Source organism: Grammomys surdaster, unplaced genomic scaffold, assembly GCF_004785775.1.
Source record: "Grammomys surdaster isolate TR1022 unplaced genomic scaffold, NIH_TR_1.0 371, whole genome shotgun sequence".
Taxonomy (NCBI): domain Eukaryota; kingdom Metazoa; phylum Chordata; class Mammalia; order Rodentia; family Muridae; genus Grammomys; species Grammomys surdaster.
Window position 1 is genome coordinate 115,538 of NW_021604790.1, and position 14,293 is coordinate 129,830.

General features: G+C 44.8%; 1 protein-coding gene across 1 annotated transcript; it reads right to left on the reverse strand.

The window, feature by feature from the left end:
* Positions 1-5,012: 5,012 nt before the first annotated feature.
* LOC114632034 (keratin, type I cuticular Ha1) lies at positions 5,013-8,803 on the reverse strand. The gene is made up of 7 exons (XM_028780464.1): positions 8,397-8,803; positions 8,104-8,186; positions 7,640-7,796; positions 6,704-6,865; positions 6,487-6,612; positions 6,022-6,242; positions 5,013-5,441 (listed from the first exon to the last, which is right to left on the reverse strand). Exons 1-7 carry the CDS (start codon positions 8,742-8,744, stop codon positions 5,288-5,290), a joined length of 1,251 nt encoding a protein of 416 aa, XP_028636297.1. The 5' UTR covers positions 8,745-8,803; the 3' UTR covers positions 5,013-5,287.
* Between the last annotated feature and the right edge of the window lie 5,490 nt (positions 8,804-14,293).

Consider the following 14,293-nt stretch of genomic DNA (forward strand, 5'->3'; position numbering starts at 1 on the left):
AGGTTTGAGTCTCTCCTTCCTTCATGATCTTTTTATACCCTTACCAGTGGGTGGGGGATTGGCAAACAGCATAATTCTCTTTCCTGATGCTGAAGCCAATTTTTCTACAAAATATGCTACTTAGATTCCTTTCAAAGAGTCCCCCCTCATCCCATAAAATTATTCCATTCAGCATGTGTCACAGCAGGCCTCTTCCTGGGTACAAGAGGTTGATGAAATCAGAGTTTCATTAGATGGCTTCAAAGGAGGCAGATTCATCACAGTCCCAAAGGCTCACCCCATTACTCAGAGGGACGGATAGCCTGTGACATTAGGTGGAGTTGTTTGGAATCTGAAATTCCTCTCCCAGGAGGTTCTGCTGATATAACCATGGCAAAGGCACTTTGGGTAAACATCCTTCCCATAGGCCTCTCCTCTCAAATCTGCCCATATCTCAGCATCCAGGGAAATAATTCTTACAGAGGAAACTCACTCTGGATGAGCTGCAAATGGGCTGATACTTGGTACTGGCTGCACCTTGGGAAATGTGCAGATATGTAAACTAGAAACAGTTGTGTGTTGGTGCTTGAGAAATGAGAATGTGAAATGAACGATGGATGGGTGGATGGATGGATGGATGGATGGATGGATGGATGGATGGACTGATGGATGGATGGACTGATGGATGGATGGGATGAGATGGATCAGAGAGACAGATGGATAGGAATTGTTCTAAATGGAGATTTGGCCAAGTATAGACCATAGTCTGCATAGAGTGTGAAGCTCTTGGTGGATGGTGAAAACTTTAAGAAGTGAAGCCATTGGGTGGGTTCTCTGACATTGAGGGAAGTACACACACACACACACACGAATGCATGTACACATGCATGCACCTGTACCTTTCTACCCTTAAGAAGTCAATCCATGTGTTGGGTTAATAATAATCAAAATTATTAATATTCCTAATGAAAATTCCCATTTTCCAGTGTTTCCATGAACACAATGTTCCATGCTTTTCTTGACAAGTGTGTGAAGTAAGTGGAGATGAGATGGTTGTCTCTACATTACCTCTGGGGAAACTAAAGCTCAGGAAACTCACAAGTCCTATCCAAGAATAGCAAGCTGATGGCTCTGATTAGTAGACTTCATTGGAACCAGTGGAAACTCCTCACCTGTAAAAATTCTACAAGTCCCTGGGACCAAGCTGATTCTTAACTCTTGGGATGATTCAGTCTGTTTGAGAAGAAACTGAACTCTCAAAAAGTTTCATGGGTCTTGGGGGAAATGAAGTCTAGGGGCAGTTCAGCTGCCAGGGGCTCACTCACCTGTCCTTCTGACAGACCTGCAGCTAAGCAGCTGATGTCTGCTGAAATCAGTGGCAGAAGCCCAGCCACAGGGCATCCTGTGAGGAGGCTGAGGGGAAGTGGGGAGGCAGAGGAGTGATTCTTTGGGAACTGAGTCTAGGAGTGGAGGCCCTTCGGGGAGACAAGTAGGTCACTCACCTGTCCTTCTGCAAACATTTTTAAATGTGCCTCCCCCACTTTTCAAATCACCCCAAGACTGAGAACTTCTGTTTTTTCCGTGTGCCTTTTGATGACAATGGAACACCAGGAAATGTTTTCTTAAGCCATTTGCAAGTGCTTTGGAACTATTTAATATTGTAAATAAAATATAACACATTTATTTACAATATTCAGATGCATCTGAAAAAAAAGGTATCATGACTCGTGGATCATATAAGGTTTGCTCATAACCACAGTACCCCACTGTCATAGATGTTATCTCTACTCAAAGTAGGCCCGGAGCTCTCTGTCTGGGGGAGGATTGCATTCCTTTAATGCTCAGTTTGTGAACAACAAACCTTTCTGCTTGAGGGTCAGCTTGACTGTTGTGAAGCCATCTGATGAACAGCTGGGAATACAGTGGACAAGTTAGATCATTAAAAGCAAACAAGCTATATAATTACATCAATTTACATCCATTATGACCCATTATTGTCTTTAGAGTGGCTTGACAAAAAAAATTAGTTTGGAATGTACCCATTGAGGTGCCTGTACATATGGGACAACCTTGAAGAATGTCATTGACTTGAATGTAGACATTCTTCATACTTTAGGGTAGAGTCTTGTGTATAACCATAGGTGGAACCTGGTTCTAATAACCAAATGTGATATTAAGCAGGTTTCTCAACCTCAGTGTCCTTGCCTGTAAAATGGATTTAATTTCTAGCACTGCTATAAGCATTTATTAAGATAACATCCTGCTATTTTACCTAACTCAGAGTGCTTGCTCAATAGGTAAGAGCTTTGTTGGTTTCTTGTTGCTGTTGTCATGAAATACTGTAGCCGGTCTTTGGCTACTTTGTGGGTTCTTCTTATTTCCATTTTTCATCACCCCTTTTCTTCCATCCTTTCAACCCCCTAAGACTAGAATGGAGAAAAAGAACAGAGGAAAAAGGGATGATGTTATCGGTAGACTCAATGCTGATTAGGGGCATTGAGCTCCTTGAGACAAGTTTGATCTTCATCATCAGAATATCTAATTTCTTCTTGTTGTTGTTTCTTCTTTGCACATGACTACTTAACAAACTATGACCAACAGCAACCAACCAACAACCAACAACCCACCATGCCTCTTGGGGCCCTAGCATTTATATGTCCTCTGAAAAGTACCCAGACTCCCAAACAACACACAATCATAGAAAATGTCTACAGCTGGCAAAATCACACCTCTCTTAGAGCACGAGGCAAATCATAGTCAGCTGCTTGAGACAATCTGGTGCAGTCCCCTACCCCACACCTGGGATTAAAACAAAAACATATTCTCATAATATTTCTGTGTTTTCTAAAGAAACTAAAACTCCAAAATTATCACTACAAATCACCACAAAATTAATTACTTAAAGCTACTCAATTTTTTTTCTTTACAATTCCACAAGTTAGAAGTCCAAAATTGGTCTCAAATCAGAGTTTTATGCTGTGCTAAAATCAAGAAATCAGGTAGCATTTTACATACTAACCATGGAAAACCCTAAAAACTGGGAGATGACTCAGTGGTAAAGATGTTTGCTGACAAGCATGACAAAATGAGTTCCATCCTGGGACTCACACGGTGGAAGGAAAGAAAATCTGACTTCTACATGTATGCTTGGTACAGGAGCACTCTCTTACACACACAGAGACACAAAACACATAAATTATTTTTGATTTCTTAAAGAATCAAAGTCCTAAACATCAGAATCAGAACTATAAAACTTGTCGAAGAAAACACAGAAGGAAATCTTTGTGAATCTGGGTTCGACACCAAAAGCTCAGGCAACTGAAAGAAAAATTAAATAAACTTCCTCCAAAATAAAACTGTGCATCAGAGACTCGATCAAGAGCTGCGAGAGATAGCTCTGTAATTAGGGTGCTTGCTGCTCTTGCAGAGGACCCAGGTTCAGTCCCCAGCACCTACGTGATGGTTTACAACCCTCTGGAGTTCCAATTCCAGGGAATCCAGTGCCCTTTTCTGGTTCCATGAACATTGTACACATGCAGTGCATTTACATATGTGCATTAAAACACGCACACACATAAAATAAAATAAAATTTAAAAATAAATAGAGAACTCCATCAAGAAAATAAACACACTCTGGAGGTATTACTTGGTGATCAAGTACTTGTCTAGCATGTGTAAGGGCCTGAGCTCAGGGTCCAAGGTCCAGAAAGAGAGAATGAACAAACCAAGGAGTTCAGAAACTGGGGGGAAATATCTACAGATCAAATATCTGGTGGGAAATAAGGGTCAGAATTTATTTTTATCTCCTACAACCAGACAAGAGAAACATCTTTAAAATGGATAAAAGTCTTCAACTGGCAATTCTCCGAAGAACATATCCAAACAGCCATTAAAAAGGAAGCTGAGGGTCCTTGGTCACCAGGAACATGCAAATAGAAACTACAATGAGGTGCCACTTCTCACCCATTCTGGTGACCATTGCTTCAAACAAACAGAAAATAACAAGCGTTGAGGAGCTTATGAGAAATTGGAACCCTGTGCATTTCTGATGAGAATTTTAAATGGTGCAGACACTGTGGCAAATATCCAGTTTGAATCACTTGACCATGTCAGGTCACAAGACTGTGGTTCACAAACGTAGGTTGTGAAGGGTCCTAAGGGTTCTCTGGGGTTTTATAAAGTCAACACTTGTCATTTCTGTGGATCTTCCTTACACTTAAAGGAAGATGTCCTTTCTTGATAAATACTGCTCTCCTCAGCTCCAAGCTTGTTTCTGTCAATATTCAGATATTTGTTTCCAGCACCAACTAATTGTTCAGGAGCTGAGGTTCTGAGTCTTAAGTAATAGTACTTCTTGCTGGTCCAACTTTACGCCTTTTCAAAGACTGTGAATAATTTGTGATTGGGGGCTGCCTGTAACTGTCTTTCCCTGCTGTACCACCCAGCAGCTACAGAGTAAGAAATCATTGGGAATTGGTTAGATTGCTACCAGAAAAGACCAATATCCCATGAAGAGTTGATGGATCTTCTCAGTCAGTGACTGGAAGCCAAGGCTAATAATGAAAATATACATAAAAGAGAAAAAGACATCCTGGGTATGGCAGGGAACGGCAGGGGGTTCCTTCAGAGAGTACCCCTGAGGTTATCTGAACCACAATAACCCAGAGTCACAGAGCACTAGATCCAAGGATCCTCAGAAAAAAAAAAAATTTTTTTTTTTTACTTTTCCAGAGCCTCTTTGCAGTCCCTAGCTCATGCTTCCTAAATCAGACTTAGATATCAACAGCTGTGGTAGAAGCCGTGTCATGAGAGAAATACAGAGATGATGAAAGGCGTTTCAGCAGCATCGCTCTCCTTCCTGACAGCTGCTCTGTGTCACCCATAGGTCCAGGGTGTTGGGCTAGCCATCTGCCCATCTAGAGTCAAGCCATCATAAAGCCTCACTTTCAAGTGACTTTTTATAGAGTCCTCAAGTGGTGAGTAGTTGGCAAGAAATAAATACCAGTGAGAAAGGCATCCGCTTTTACCAGGAAAAATGTTTATTGGGAGATTACAAGGGAGGGCCACTGGCACTTCAGAGTCTTCTGGGCAGGCCAATGAGGGGTTGGATGCTTCTGAAGGAAAAGGCAGACATGGAATGGTCTGGAGGAGGGTACAGTGGCTGAAGACACGGGTTCTGGGACTATCGTCCCAGGGCTGCTTTGGCCATTCAGTTTGGGAGTTTATGACTGATTTGTGGACCCAGAACCAGGTCAGCGATCTGGAGTGCTAAGCCCTGTGTCCTTGCTCGGTTGACATCCCCCAGGTTCTAGCGTACAAAGGAATTGCATGGCCCACAGCGGGGACGTGGGACACAAGGTGTGCAAGGGGCAGGGGGCGGGCAGGGGGTACAGGGATTAGAGACACAGGGCCCAATGGGTTTGCCGCATGCATTGGTTGTGCCACAAGGGTTGCAAGGTAGCCTAGAAACAAACAAACAAAAATAGAACCGAGAGCTGAGATGAGGCAAACCACGTATCAAAGAGTCCCCAAGAGTAGAAATCCTGTTAGGACTTGTCCTGGCCTAGAACAGAGAATGCCTAGTTCCCCTCTACTATAATACCCTTAAATCACTAAAACTCTATTACAGAGAGTACTACACAGACAGCCCAAATCAATGCCCTCCTCGCTGTTGACCTGGAGTCTGTTACTGCCTTTTCAAAGCCCTGTTTTCTTACATAGAGAACTGGAAGAATACTGTTCCAGTCTACCCAAGGGCAATAACACAACCAGATAAGATAATGTCTATCTTAAGCTCTCTGTACAATGAAGTATTGTAAAAATGATCCTCACATGATCCTACATGTTATCATAGTACAATACAAAGAGTAGCTGTGAAATTTCACTCTGTACACAAACAACTGCGCTAAAAAACCATTTGATGTTTTTAATGATGGCATGTCTAGTGGGCAGGTGTCATTTCTTCCCTAAACTCTGAGCAATCCAATCTGAGTCTTCTCCATTTGGGAGCTGTAATCAAACCCTTCCAGCCCTTGCACTCACTTGCAGTCCTCGCTCTCCAGCAGGCCCCTGTATGTGTTGATCTCACACTCCAGCCTGGCCCGGATGTCCAGCAGCACCTGGTACTCTTGGTTCTGACGCTCCAAGTCACAGCGGATCTCAGCCAGCTGGGACTCCACATTGGTGATCAGGCACTGCACTTGGGACAGCTGGGAACTGTAGCGAGCCTCACTCTCTGTCAGGGTGTTCTCCAGAGAGTTTCTCTGTGGGGGAGAAGACAAAGGCTGTCACAGAGCTGTTTCGTCTGAAGGTTCCTGCATGACCTTCCAAAGAAGTCACAGGCTTCAAGACAAACAGAGAGAAGCAGACAGAGAGAGACAGAGTCAGGGAGAGAGAGAGAGAGAGAGAGAGAGAGAGAGAGAGAGAGAGAGAGAGACCCCAAGGACACCCCAGTGACTCTGCCTCCCAACTCCACACTGCTCAGCAGCAGGTCTGGACACTACACACCAGGTTGTGCTGGGCCTGCAGCTCGATCTCCAGGGCATTGACTGTGCGTCTCAGCTCGATGATCTCAGCCTGGCAGGACTGCAGCTGCTCTGAGCTGGACACCACCTGCTTGTTCAGCTCTTCTGTCTGCAATAGCCAAGGGGAGGGACAGAATCAGACCCTGCCCTACAGTTCTGGGGGACTCAGTTCCTGAGCGATCATGGGCTCAGATGCCCACCTGTGTGGTGAACCATTCCTCCACTTCCCTGCGGTTGGTTTCCACCAGGGCCTCGTACTGACACCTGGTCTCATTGAGCACACGGTTCAGGTCCACAGTGGGAGCAGCGTCCACCTCCACATTGAGGCGGTCTCCAAGCTGGCAGCGCAGGGTGTTGACTTCCTACGGATGCATAATTTTAGAGTTACTATCCTCAATGAGTCTCAACGATAACCTTGCCTATTGAAGCCCTCCTAAGTCTATTTCCTCAGAAAAGAAACTTTAAGTGGAAGAGTCCATTATATCCGTTCAAGGCAAATAATCTCAATATGGATCAACTCTCAACTCCCTCCTGATCATTACCATGCCATGACACTTGTCTTAAAAAGAAATCCCAAGGGTTTGCTTAGCTACTGCTGCAAGATAGGCTAACAAACATATTTCCCAGATTGGAAAACTGTCTGAGAAACCCTCAAAATGCAAAAAGTAGGCTGGACTAGTTCATACTGTATCTCAATCTTACTACCAGAGAGAGAGAGAGAGAGAGAGAGAGAGAGAGAGAGAGAGAGAGAGAATACCATAACATGTCACCTCTCAGGAAAAGCCACTTATTCCTCACCAAGAACTTTGGAAGAGTAAAGACAACATTTGCCTGCCCTGACTTATTGATCTTAACAGAATAACAATCATATCATTGATACATCAAGTCTAGAACCCTACAGCTTGGGTGGCCAATTGCCAGCAAATGGAGATGTCTTGGAAACACTGCATAGGTTTTTAATATAAGGCATATCCTCTGGGAAAACATGGACAAATTCAGCTCTACTTTTCTCTCATCGGGTCTTGGTGACTCTGAAAGGTATTGATAAAGACACCCTGTGATTCATCTTTATACCCTTAGTCCTGTTTCTCCCCACCCCAAAGTCTGAGGCTGTTAGTTTCTTCAGCTCATCTCACCTCTTCATGGTTCCTCTTCAGACACAGCAGCTCCTCCTTCAGGGACTCCACCTGCGCCTCCAGATCAGATTTGCACAGGGTCAGCTCATCCAGGATCCTGCGCAGGCCATTGATGTCTGACTCCACCAGCTGCCGGAGACTGAGCTCTGTCTCATACCTGAAAAAGGCCGGGGTCAGAGGAGCGACTTGTGGGACTTCAAGAAACAGAACCATAGTTCTTGCTAGGCGCCATTTGCCTTGCTTTCCTACTCCCTGCAGTGAATAGACCCAGGAGATGGTGAGGTCTAGATGTTCCATCAAAACCCAACTTCATTCCTTTCCATTTTCCTGATTCCTTTTGCTTGGCTCTGCCCCCAACATCTTTTGCAGATGACATTTTGTCTGCTCTTTGGAAATCCTCTTCTTTAACTGGAGGTTAAGCCAAAGAAAAAGATGATAGTGTGGATGTCGAATAACTAACTCACTTGGTCCTGAAGTCATCTGCAGCCAGCTTGGCATTATCTATCTGCACCACCAGCCTGGCATTCTCGGATTTGCTGCACAGAATCTGAGGAAGGAGAGACCACAGAATTAATGAGCATGAAAAATATAAATATGAAATAATTAACTGCTTTTTAAAATAGCTTGCAAAGTTATTTTTTGTGGGGGGAGGAAAAGCAAGAATCATTATGGCATGGAGACAAGAAATACTTGTCTACCACAGGCTGAGAATCATAGCAAGTTGCCATCACTTAGGCATAACAAGAATGCCTCTCACCTTCTGCTGCAGCTCCTCAATGGTCTTGAAGTAGGCCTGGTAGGCAGGACACACCAGGGGATCCTGCTGCTGGTTCCTCTCCTGGATCCTACATTCCAGCTCTGCATTCTCTCTCTCCAGCTGCCTCACCTTCTCCAGGTAGGAGGCCAGGCGGTCATTCAGGAACTGCATGGTCTCCTTCTCATTGCCATTGAAGGAGCCCTCACAGAACCAATTGCAGTTGCCCACATTGGCGGGGATGTTGCAGGCCCCGGGCAGGGTGCAGCCATGGCAGCTGGGGGGCACGCAGGGCCTGGAGGAGCAGCTGGTGCGGCAGCTCAGGGCAGGCAGGCAGCAGTTGTATGGCATGGTGCTGGAGGGAGTGAGGTACCTGGCTGAAGTCACAGTGTGAATCCTCCAAGCCTCAGAGCTCTGGGTCTCCTTCCCCTGGCGAGGATTTATAAGCCTTCTACGGAGGGTGTGGACACAGTATGTAAAATCGTTTTTCTTTGTACTTCTTCGATAGTTTTCAGACGCCCTCTCCTCCAGTCTGTCATTTGCTTCCCTCAGAAGAGTCCCTGGTCCCATAAAATTCTTTACTTGAGCTTCTTGCTAAGTCAGGACTCTTCTTCAGCCATTACACCCATGAAATCAGAGTTCTGCGGTAGCCCTTCAAAGAAGCCACATGGTCCAGCCCTGGTCAGTTGGGTGTTGGTCCATCCAGTGACATTCTTTTGTGTTACAAGATCCTGAAGACCTGTAATCAACCGAATGCCCAAGCCTGCCTGGCATTTCCAGAGGAAGAAACTCACAGATTGGTTGGAGAAAGAAGATTCAGTTACAGCCATCAACTCTTGTTCCATCTGATAAGAGTAGACTCTCTGAATGTTGCAGCCTTCCAGGCCTGAGGTGAATCTTGGCTATGAAGTTTGGAGAGGTTTACATTACCACATAATGGCCTCTCTTATCACTTAAGAGAATGGTATCAGCTTTAACCTTGAGAACAGAGAAGACTCTGGAAGAAGAGTTTTTAAAGAGTTGTGGCTGTTTGCTGATAGATGGGTGTAGATTCATTTAAACTGTCTAGGAAAAGAACTGTGGAAGAAATAAGGACCTGTTCATCAAATTTTTCCATGAGGCATCAGTGAAAACAGAGTGAATTGGCTCATTAGGAAAGTCAAGAAATAACCTAAGGAGGTTAGGAATACAGACAGGTGTGTGATAGGTAGAGCACTTGCCTACTAGAAAAAAATGGACTGGGTTCAATACCCATCAAGGCAAGAGATAGCCCAAAGAGGTTTCCATTGGCAAATAAATAAATAAATAAATAAATAAATAAATAAATAAATAAATTAAATTAAAAAAAATTTAAAAAATCACTTTATATTAAACATGAGCAAATTGGCTCTATAGTCTGTAGCATATCTATGTTGGCTTTAACACTAAAAATTCCTTTAAAACTTCCAGTTAAACTTTCTAACATTCTGTCCAGTTCTCTTAGTTCAATGCATGTAGACTGAGTGCTCTGCTCTGGGCCTCTAAGCTCCAGCTTGGAAGTGATACAGACGTTCTAAGGACCAAAGGTTCAAAAGTATGAAAGGGGGCTACGTTATATCATTGAATCCAAGGACTTAGATGCTAGGAAAGAAAATATTGAGATACCCTGCAAGCACAGGATTTTTTTGGCAGGGGTGGGGCAAGCTAGAAATGGGTGGTGGTGAAAGAGACCAGAAGATCTGAGGATGAGGTGGCCCAAACTGGGAATGAATAAAGGTTAGGTAATTATAGGCACTACCAGATACCACCTGCACTCCAGCACGTCACCCAAGCTCCTGTGGCTTTGACTCGCAGCCAAAGCTTCTGCTTTACTGACACCTTATTGGAGTCCTTCTCCCCAGTGAGTTTTCATGGTAGTCTTCATGTGGCTGGAGGCTCTGATAAAAGGTCCAGTGTCTGCAATCTCCAAGACCATTATCCCCCACTTATTATAAAACCATTCAAATTTCTAAAGGCCCAGAGCACTACAAAGCAGCCTCAGACTAGTAATAAAATCAATTTTTTTTTGTTTTTTTTTCCCAAGACTATTAAAATGGATGAAATAGGCGGGTCTGGAGACAGGTACCACCCAGACTTCCCAGAAGGACATCAGGCCAGTGCTGGCAGTAGGCAGGGAGCTTCTGTAACCTTCTGGGGTTTGGAATGATATTCAAGGTGGCTACATCAAAAGTCATCATGAGAAGCCATGACTAAAGACCAGCATGAGCCTCTGACTTCCCAATGCCTGTCAGACTGCTCCAAAGCACTGGCTTTCCAGCAAAGGGCTGCTTCCTCAACCTGCCTTCTTCTCCATCCAAGGAAGCTTTGCTCTGAGCACATGCTGAACACCTGCAGCACCCTCCAATCCCTTTGGTCTTACCTATGGGCTGCCCAGTGTAGCCTCATAGAGGCCTTCACCAAAGAATGTTTAGGTGTTCCATAGGAGAAGATTTGCAAGTGTGGTCGGCCAGAGCAAAAATAGAATCGCCAGTTCAGAGAGGTCAAAGACATGGAGCCAGATGGAGACCAGGAGGAGTCTGTACAGCAAGAAAGACAAGAACACAGAGAGGAAAGCAACAAGACGGAAACCCAGAAGGGAGCCCCAGAACTGTGCAGAGCCACATGAGTCAGACAGAGCTAGCCCACTTTCAAATGGGCTAACCTGGAGAGTACAAAGCTGAGAAGGTAACCAAGATGTACAAAATTGATGTCCAGAAAACAGACTACCCTGTTGAGTGTCCTGTAAGATGTAAACGGAGACCAGCACTGCAAGACCTGCAGACACAGGACCACAGCTTCTGAGACCTCTGAAAGAACAGCCTTGACCCACGGTGTCCAGAGCACAGCGCCATCTCCATTACCTAGTTCGGATTTGTTTGTAGTTGAAATGCTCCAAGAGCAGCAATACCGTTTGTTCCTGACCAAGTATGGAGAACTGGGAGATGAAACAGAAGGGATGGGGACAGTCCAGCGTACAATGCCATCTGTTCCTGACTGAATACGAAACGTGGGGAGATAAAGGAGGAGAAGATCAAGAATATGCAGACATGCACTGGCTTCAGGTGTTGGACAAACATCAGTCACATTGAAGATGTGGGAGGAATGATCACCTCTCTCACCTGCCACCCTACTCCTGGAGCTATCTGGTTTCCCTGCCGACCGTTGTGCAGAAGGCAACATGCAGCGATTCATCAGGATGGAGCGCTCAGGCAGACTGGCTGGTGAGTAGACACAAAGCTGACATCCTGTGTCTCTTGCAGTGTGTCAACTAGCTGGAGTAGATTTGACTCTTGAAAAATAAAAGAAATGAGACCCCAGGTATGAACATGCCCCATGACTCACTCGGGCTAGCAGTAGATTTAAGTGATTTCCTAATTGGACTACTTGCATGCTTTAATCCCCCTAAAAAGAAACCGAGCTCTTCGTGGGCCCCCAAACCTGCCTTTCTTTATCTAGTTCGATTGAATTCAGAATATATTCACTAGGCGTCAGGACAGAACCAAATTGAAACAGAGGAATCAGAGATGATGAGGGACTCCCTGTTTATGGATGGATAAGTCAGACCAATCAGCACTAATTTGAGCCCAAAATGTAGACAAGAAAAAGGCAGACAGAAGTGAGGGGATGAGGTATTTTAAAGGAATAAGGTGATATTTGGAAATCTATTTGTGCTTAATATAGTTTTAAAATTACACATATGATATTAAGGGCAGTAGACATTCTATGGCTGTCATAGTCCTAGAAGCAGGGTCATGCTAGGAATGGAGTTTGATGTGCTTTTGTCCCTCCTGGAGCTCTCAGGCATACATAATAGCATGCAGTTGGGCAAGTCAATAAAATATTCTTTCTTTATCAACCTTTACTCATTTCCCCCCAACCTGTCACTTGCCTTATTCCAAACTGGAACCATTTCAATCCAGTTCATGGTTCTTCTTGGGTGAAGGGATGGAGCACTTTCTGATGAGCATCTCTCTCTCTCTCTCTCTCTCTCTCTCTCTCTCTCTCTCTCTCTGTGTGCATATGTGTGTCCAGACACATACCCATCCACATGCAGACACCAGAGGAGGACATTAGGTGTCTCGCTCAATCAACCAAGTGTCCTGTTCTATCACTCTCTGCCTTATTCCCTTGAGACAGAGCCTCTCACTGAGCCTGGAGCTAGGCTGGCAGCCAGCAAGCCCCAATGATCCTCCTGTGATGCTTTCACCAGTCCACACACATATGATCACCCCCAGTCTTTTAGAGGAGTCCACAGGGGTTTGAACTCAGATCCTCATGCTTGCACAATTACCCACCAGACCATCTCTAAGTTCTATCTGCCAATGTTTTAAATATCCATTTGTACACCACTTTGGAACTCAGAAGAACTGATCTCATTACAATTCTAACACCCTTAAGAATCTTTTCTGGTAGTTGGTAACTCTTCTAGCTGGGTCTCATTGCTGTGGACTTCACAAGGAAGGGTAGTTTGTGATGGCACTGCATCAGCCCTGTGCCTTCCCCATGGGTATGTTTTTAAAAGGGGAAGGAGGGTTTTGGCAGGTACAATGTGAGAAATTGTTCCAGGGGTGTGACACAGGAGTGAGACACAGAGGAAAGAGAAGGGGAAGTGTGGATTTTATCCATTTAAAGAGGAAATCCAACCCAGGAATTCGAGTGGTAGAGGGAAGCCGGAGGTGGCGTGTGAGCCTGCTGATGGGCACACACCACACTGCCCTCCTCACACCAAATCTCTCGTGGGTGTGGAGGCTTGTGTACTTACTTTTACCCCCTCTTCTGTGAATCTGGAAGGAGACTCCTTCCCTCTTTCGGACTGAGCTCTTCTCCAAGAATGGCAATGCTTACTCTGACCCTCTCCATTCAAACTGATAACCGAGGCTCTGTAAAACGCAGGTAACACAGGTGAGGTTTCAGACCACGTCTCCTCTTCCTTGATAGGTGCTGTAATTTTTGGTTATGGCAGTGGGGATAGGGTGGGACATGGATCAGGCTTCTTCATCAAATCCTAGCCATCAAAATTGTACTCAAGTTTCAAGCTACGTAGGGATACTATGGAGGACACCTTGGTGTCCTCCACTCAGAACGATTCCTGTGACAGCAGCATCTTCCTTCCTTCCAGTGCAGTGGCTCTCAATCTGTGGGATGCAACCCCTTGGGGGATCAAATGACCCTCTCCCAAGGGTCACCTAAGACCATGGGAAAACACAGATGATTCAGAGCAACAGCAAAATTACAGTTCTGAAGTAGCGAAGAAAATAATTTTATGGTGGGGGTTCAGCACAACATGAAGAACTGTATTATGGGGTCACAGTGTTAGGGAGGTTGAGAACCACTGCTCTGAGGAAAGGAACAAAATGATGGTACAGTCGTGGTTCTGTTCATCCTACTGACAAAGTCTGAGACCTGGCTTCGGAAAGCACAGTGGTTAGAGCGCAGGTGCTGGAGGCCGACTGGCCTGGATCTGAATCTTGTATTCTTCATTCAACAGCCTTGTGATCCTCAATGTGTTAGTTACCCTCTTGGAGCCTGGCCACCTCATCTTTAAAGTAGAAAATGGCAATATTGACTTTGTGAGATCGCTAAAGGATTAAGTGGGCTTATGGATATAGACTTATCTACAATTTAGATCAGTGTCTAGTTCATAGTAAGTATTCGATACATCTATCTACTGACGTGGAAGAGGAGGTAAAGGATAATTTATCATCATGATCAGAATTCTAGTGCTGGTAATGAGGGGTTGTTGTGTTTCCAGGGAATCTCTTCACACACACACACACACACACACCCCACAAACACATACACTCCAGGTATAGTAATCCCTGGACCCAGTATTTCTTCCCAGGAAACCAAAAAACTTGGCATGCAACCTCCTCACACCTAAT

What these genes read in the sequence shown, in the direction of transcription:
- LOC114632034 (XM_028780464.1), bottom strand. Translation starts at nt 8,744, where the DNA reads ATGCCATACAACTGCTGCCTGCCTGCCCTGAGCTGCCGCACCAGCTGC. An exon ending in GCAGATGACTTCAGGACCAA is followed by an intron (nt 7,797 to 8,103) that starts GTGAGTTAGTTA and finishes GGCCTTTTTCAG; the next exon opens with GTATGAGACAGAGCTCAGTC. An exon ending in CTGGAGAGCGAGGACTGCAA is followed by an intron (nt 5,442 to 6,021) that starts GTGAGTGCAAGG and finishes GTTTGTTTCTAG; the next exon opens with GCTACCTTGCAACCCTTGTG.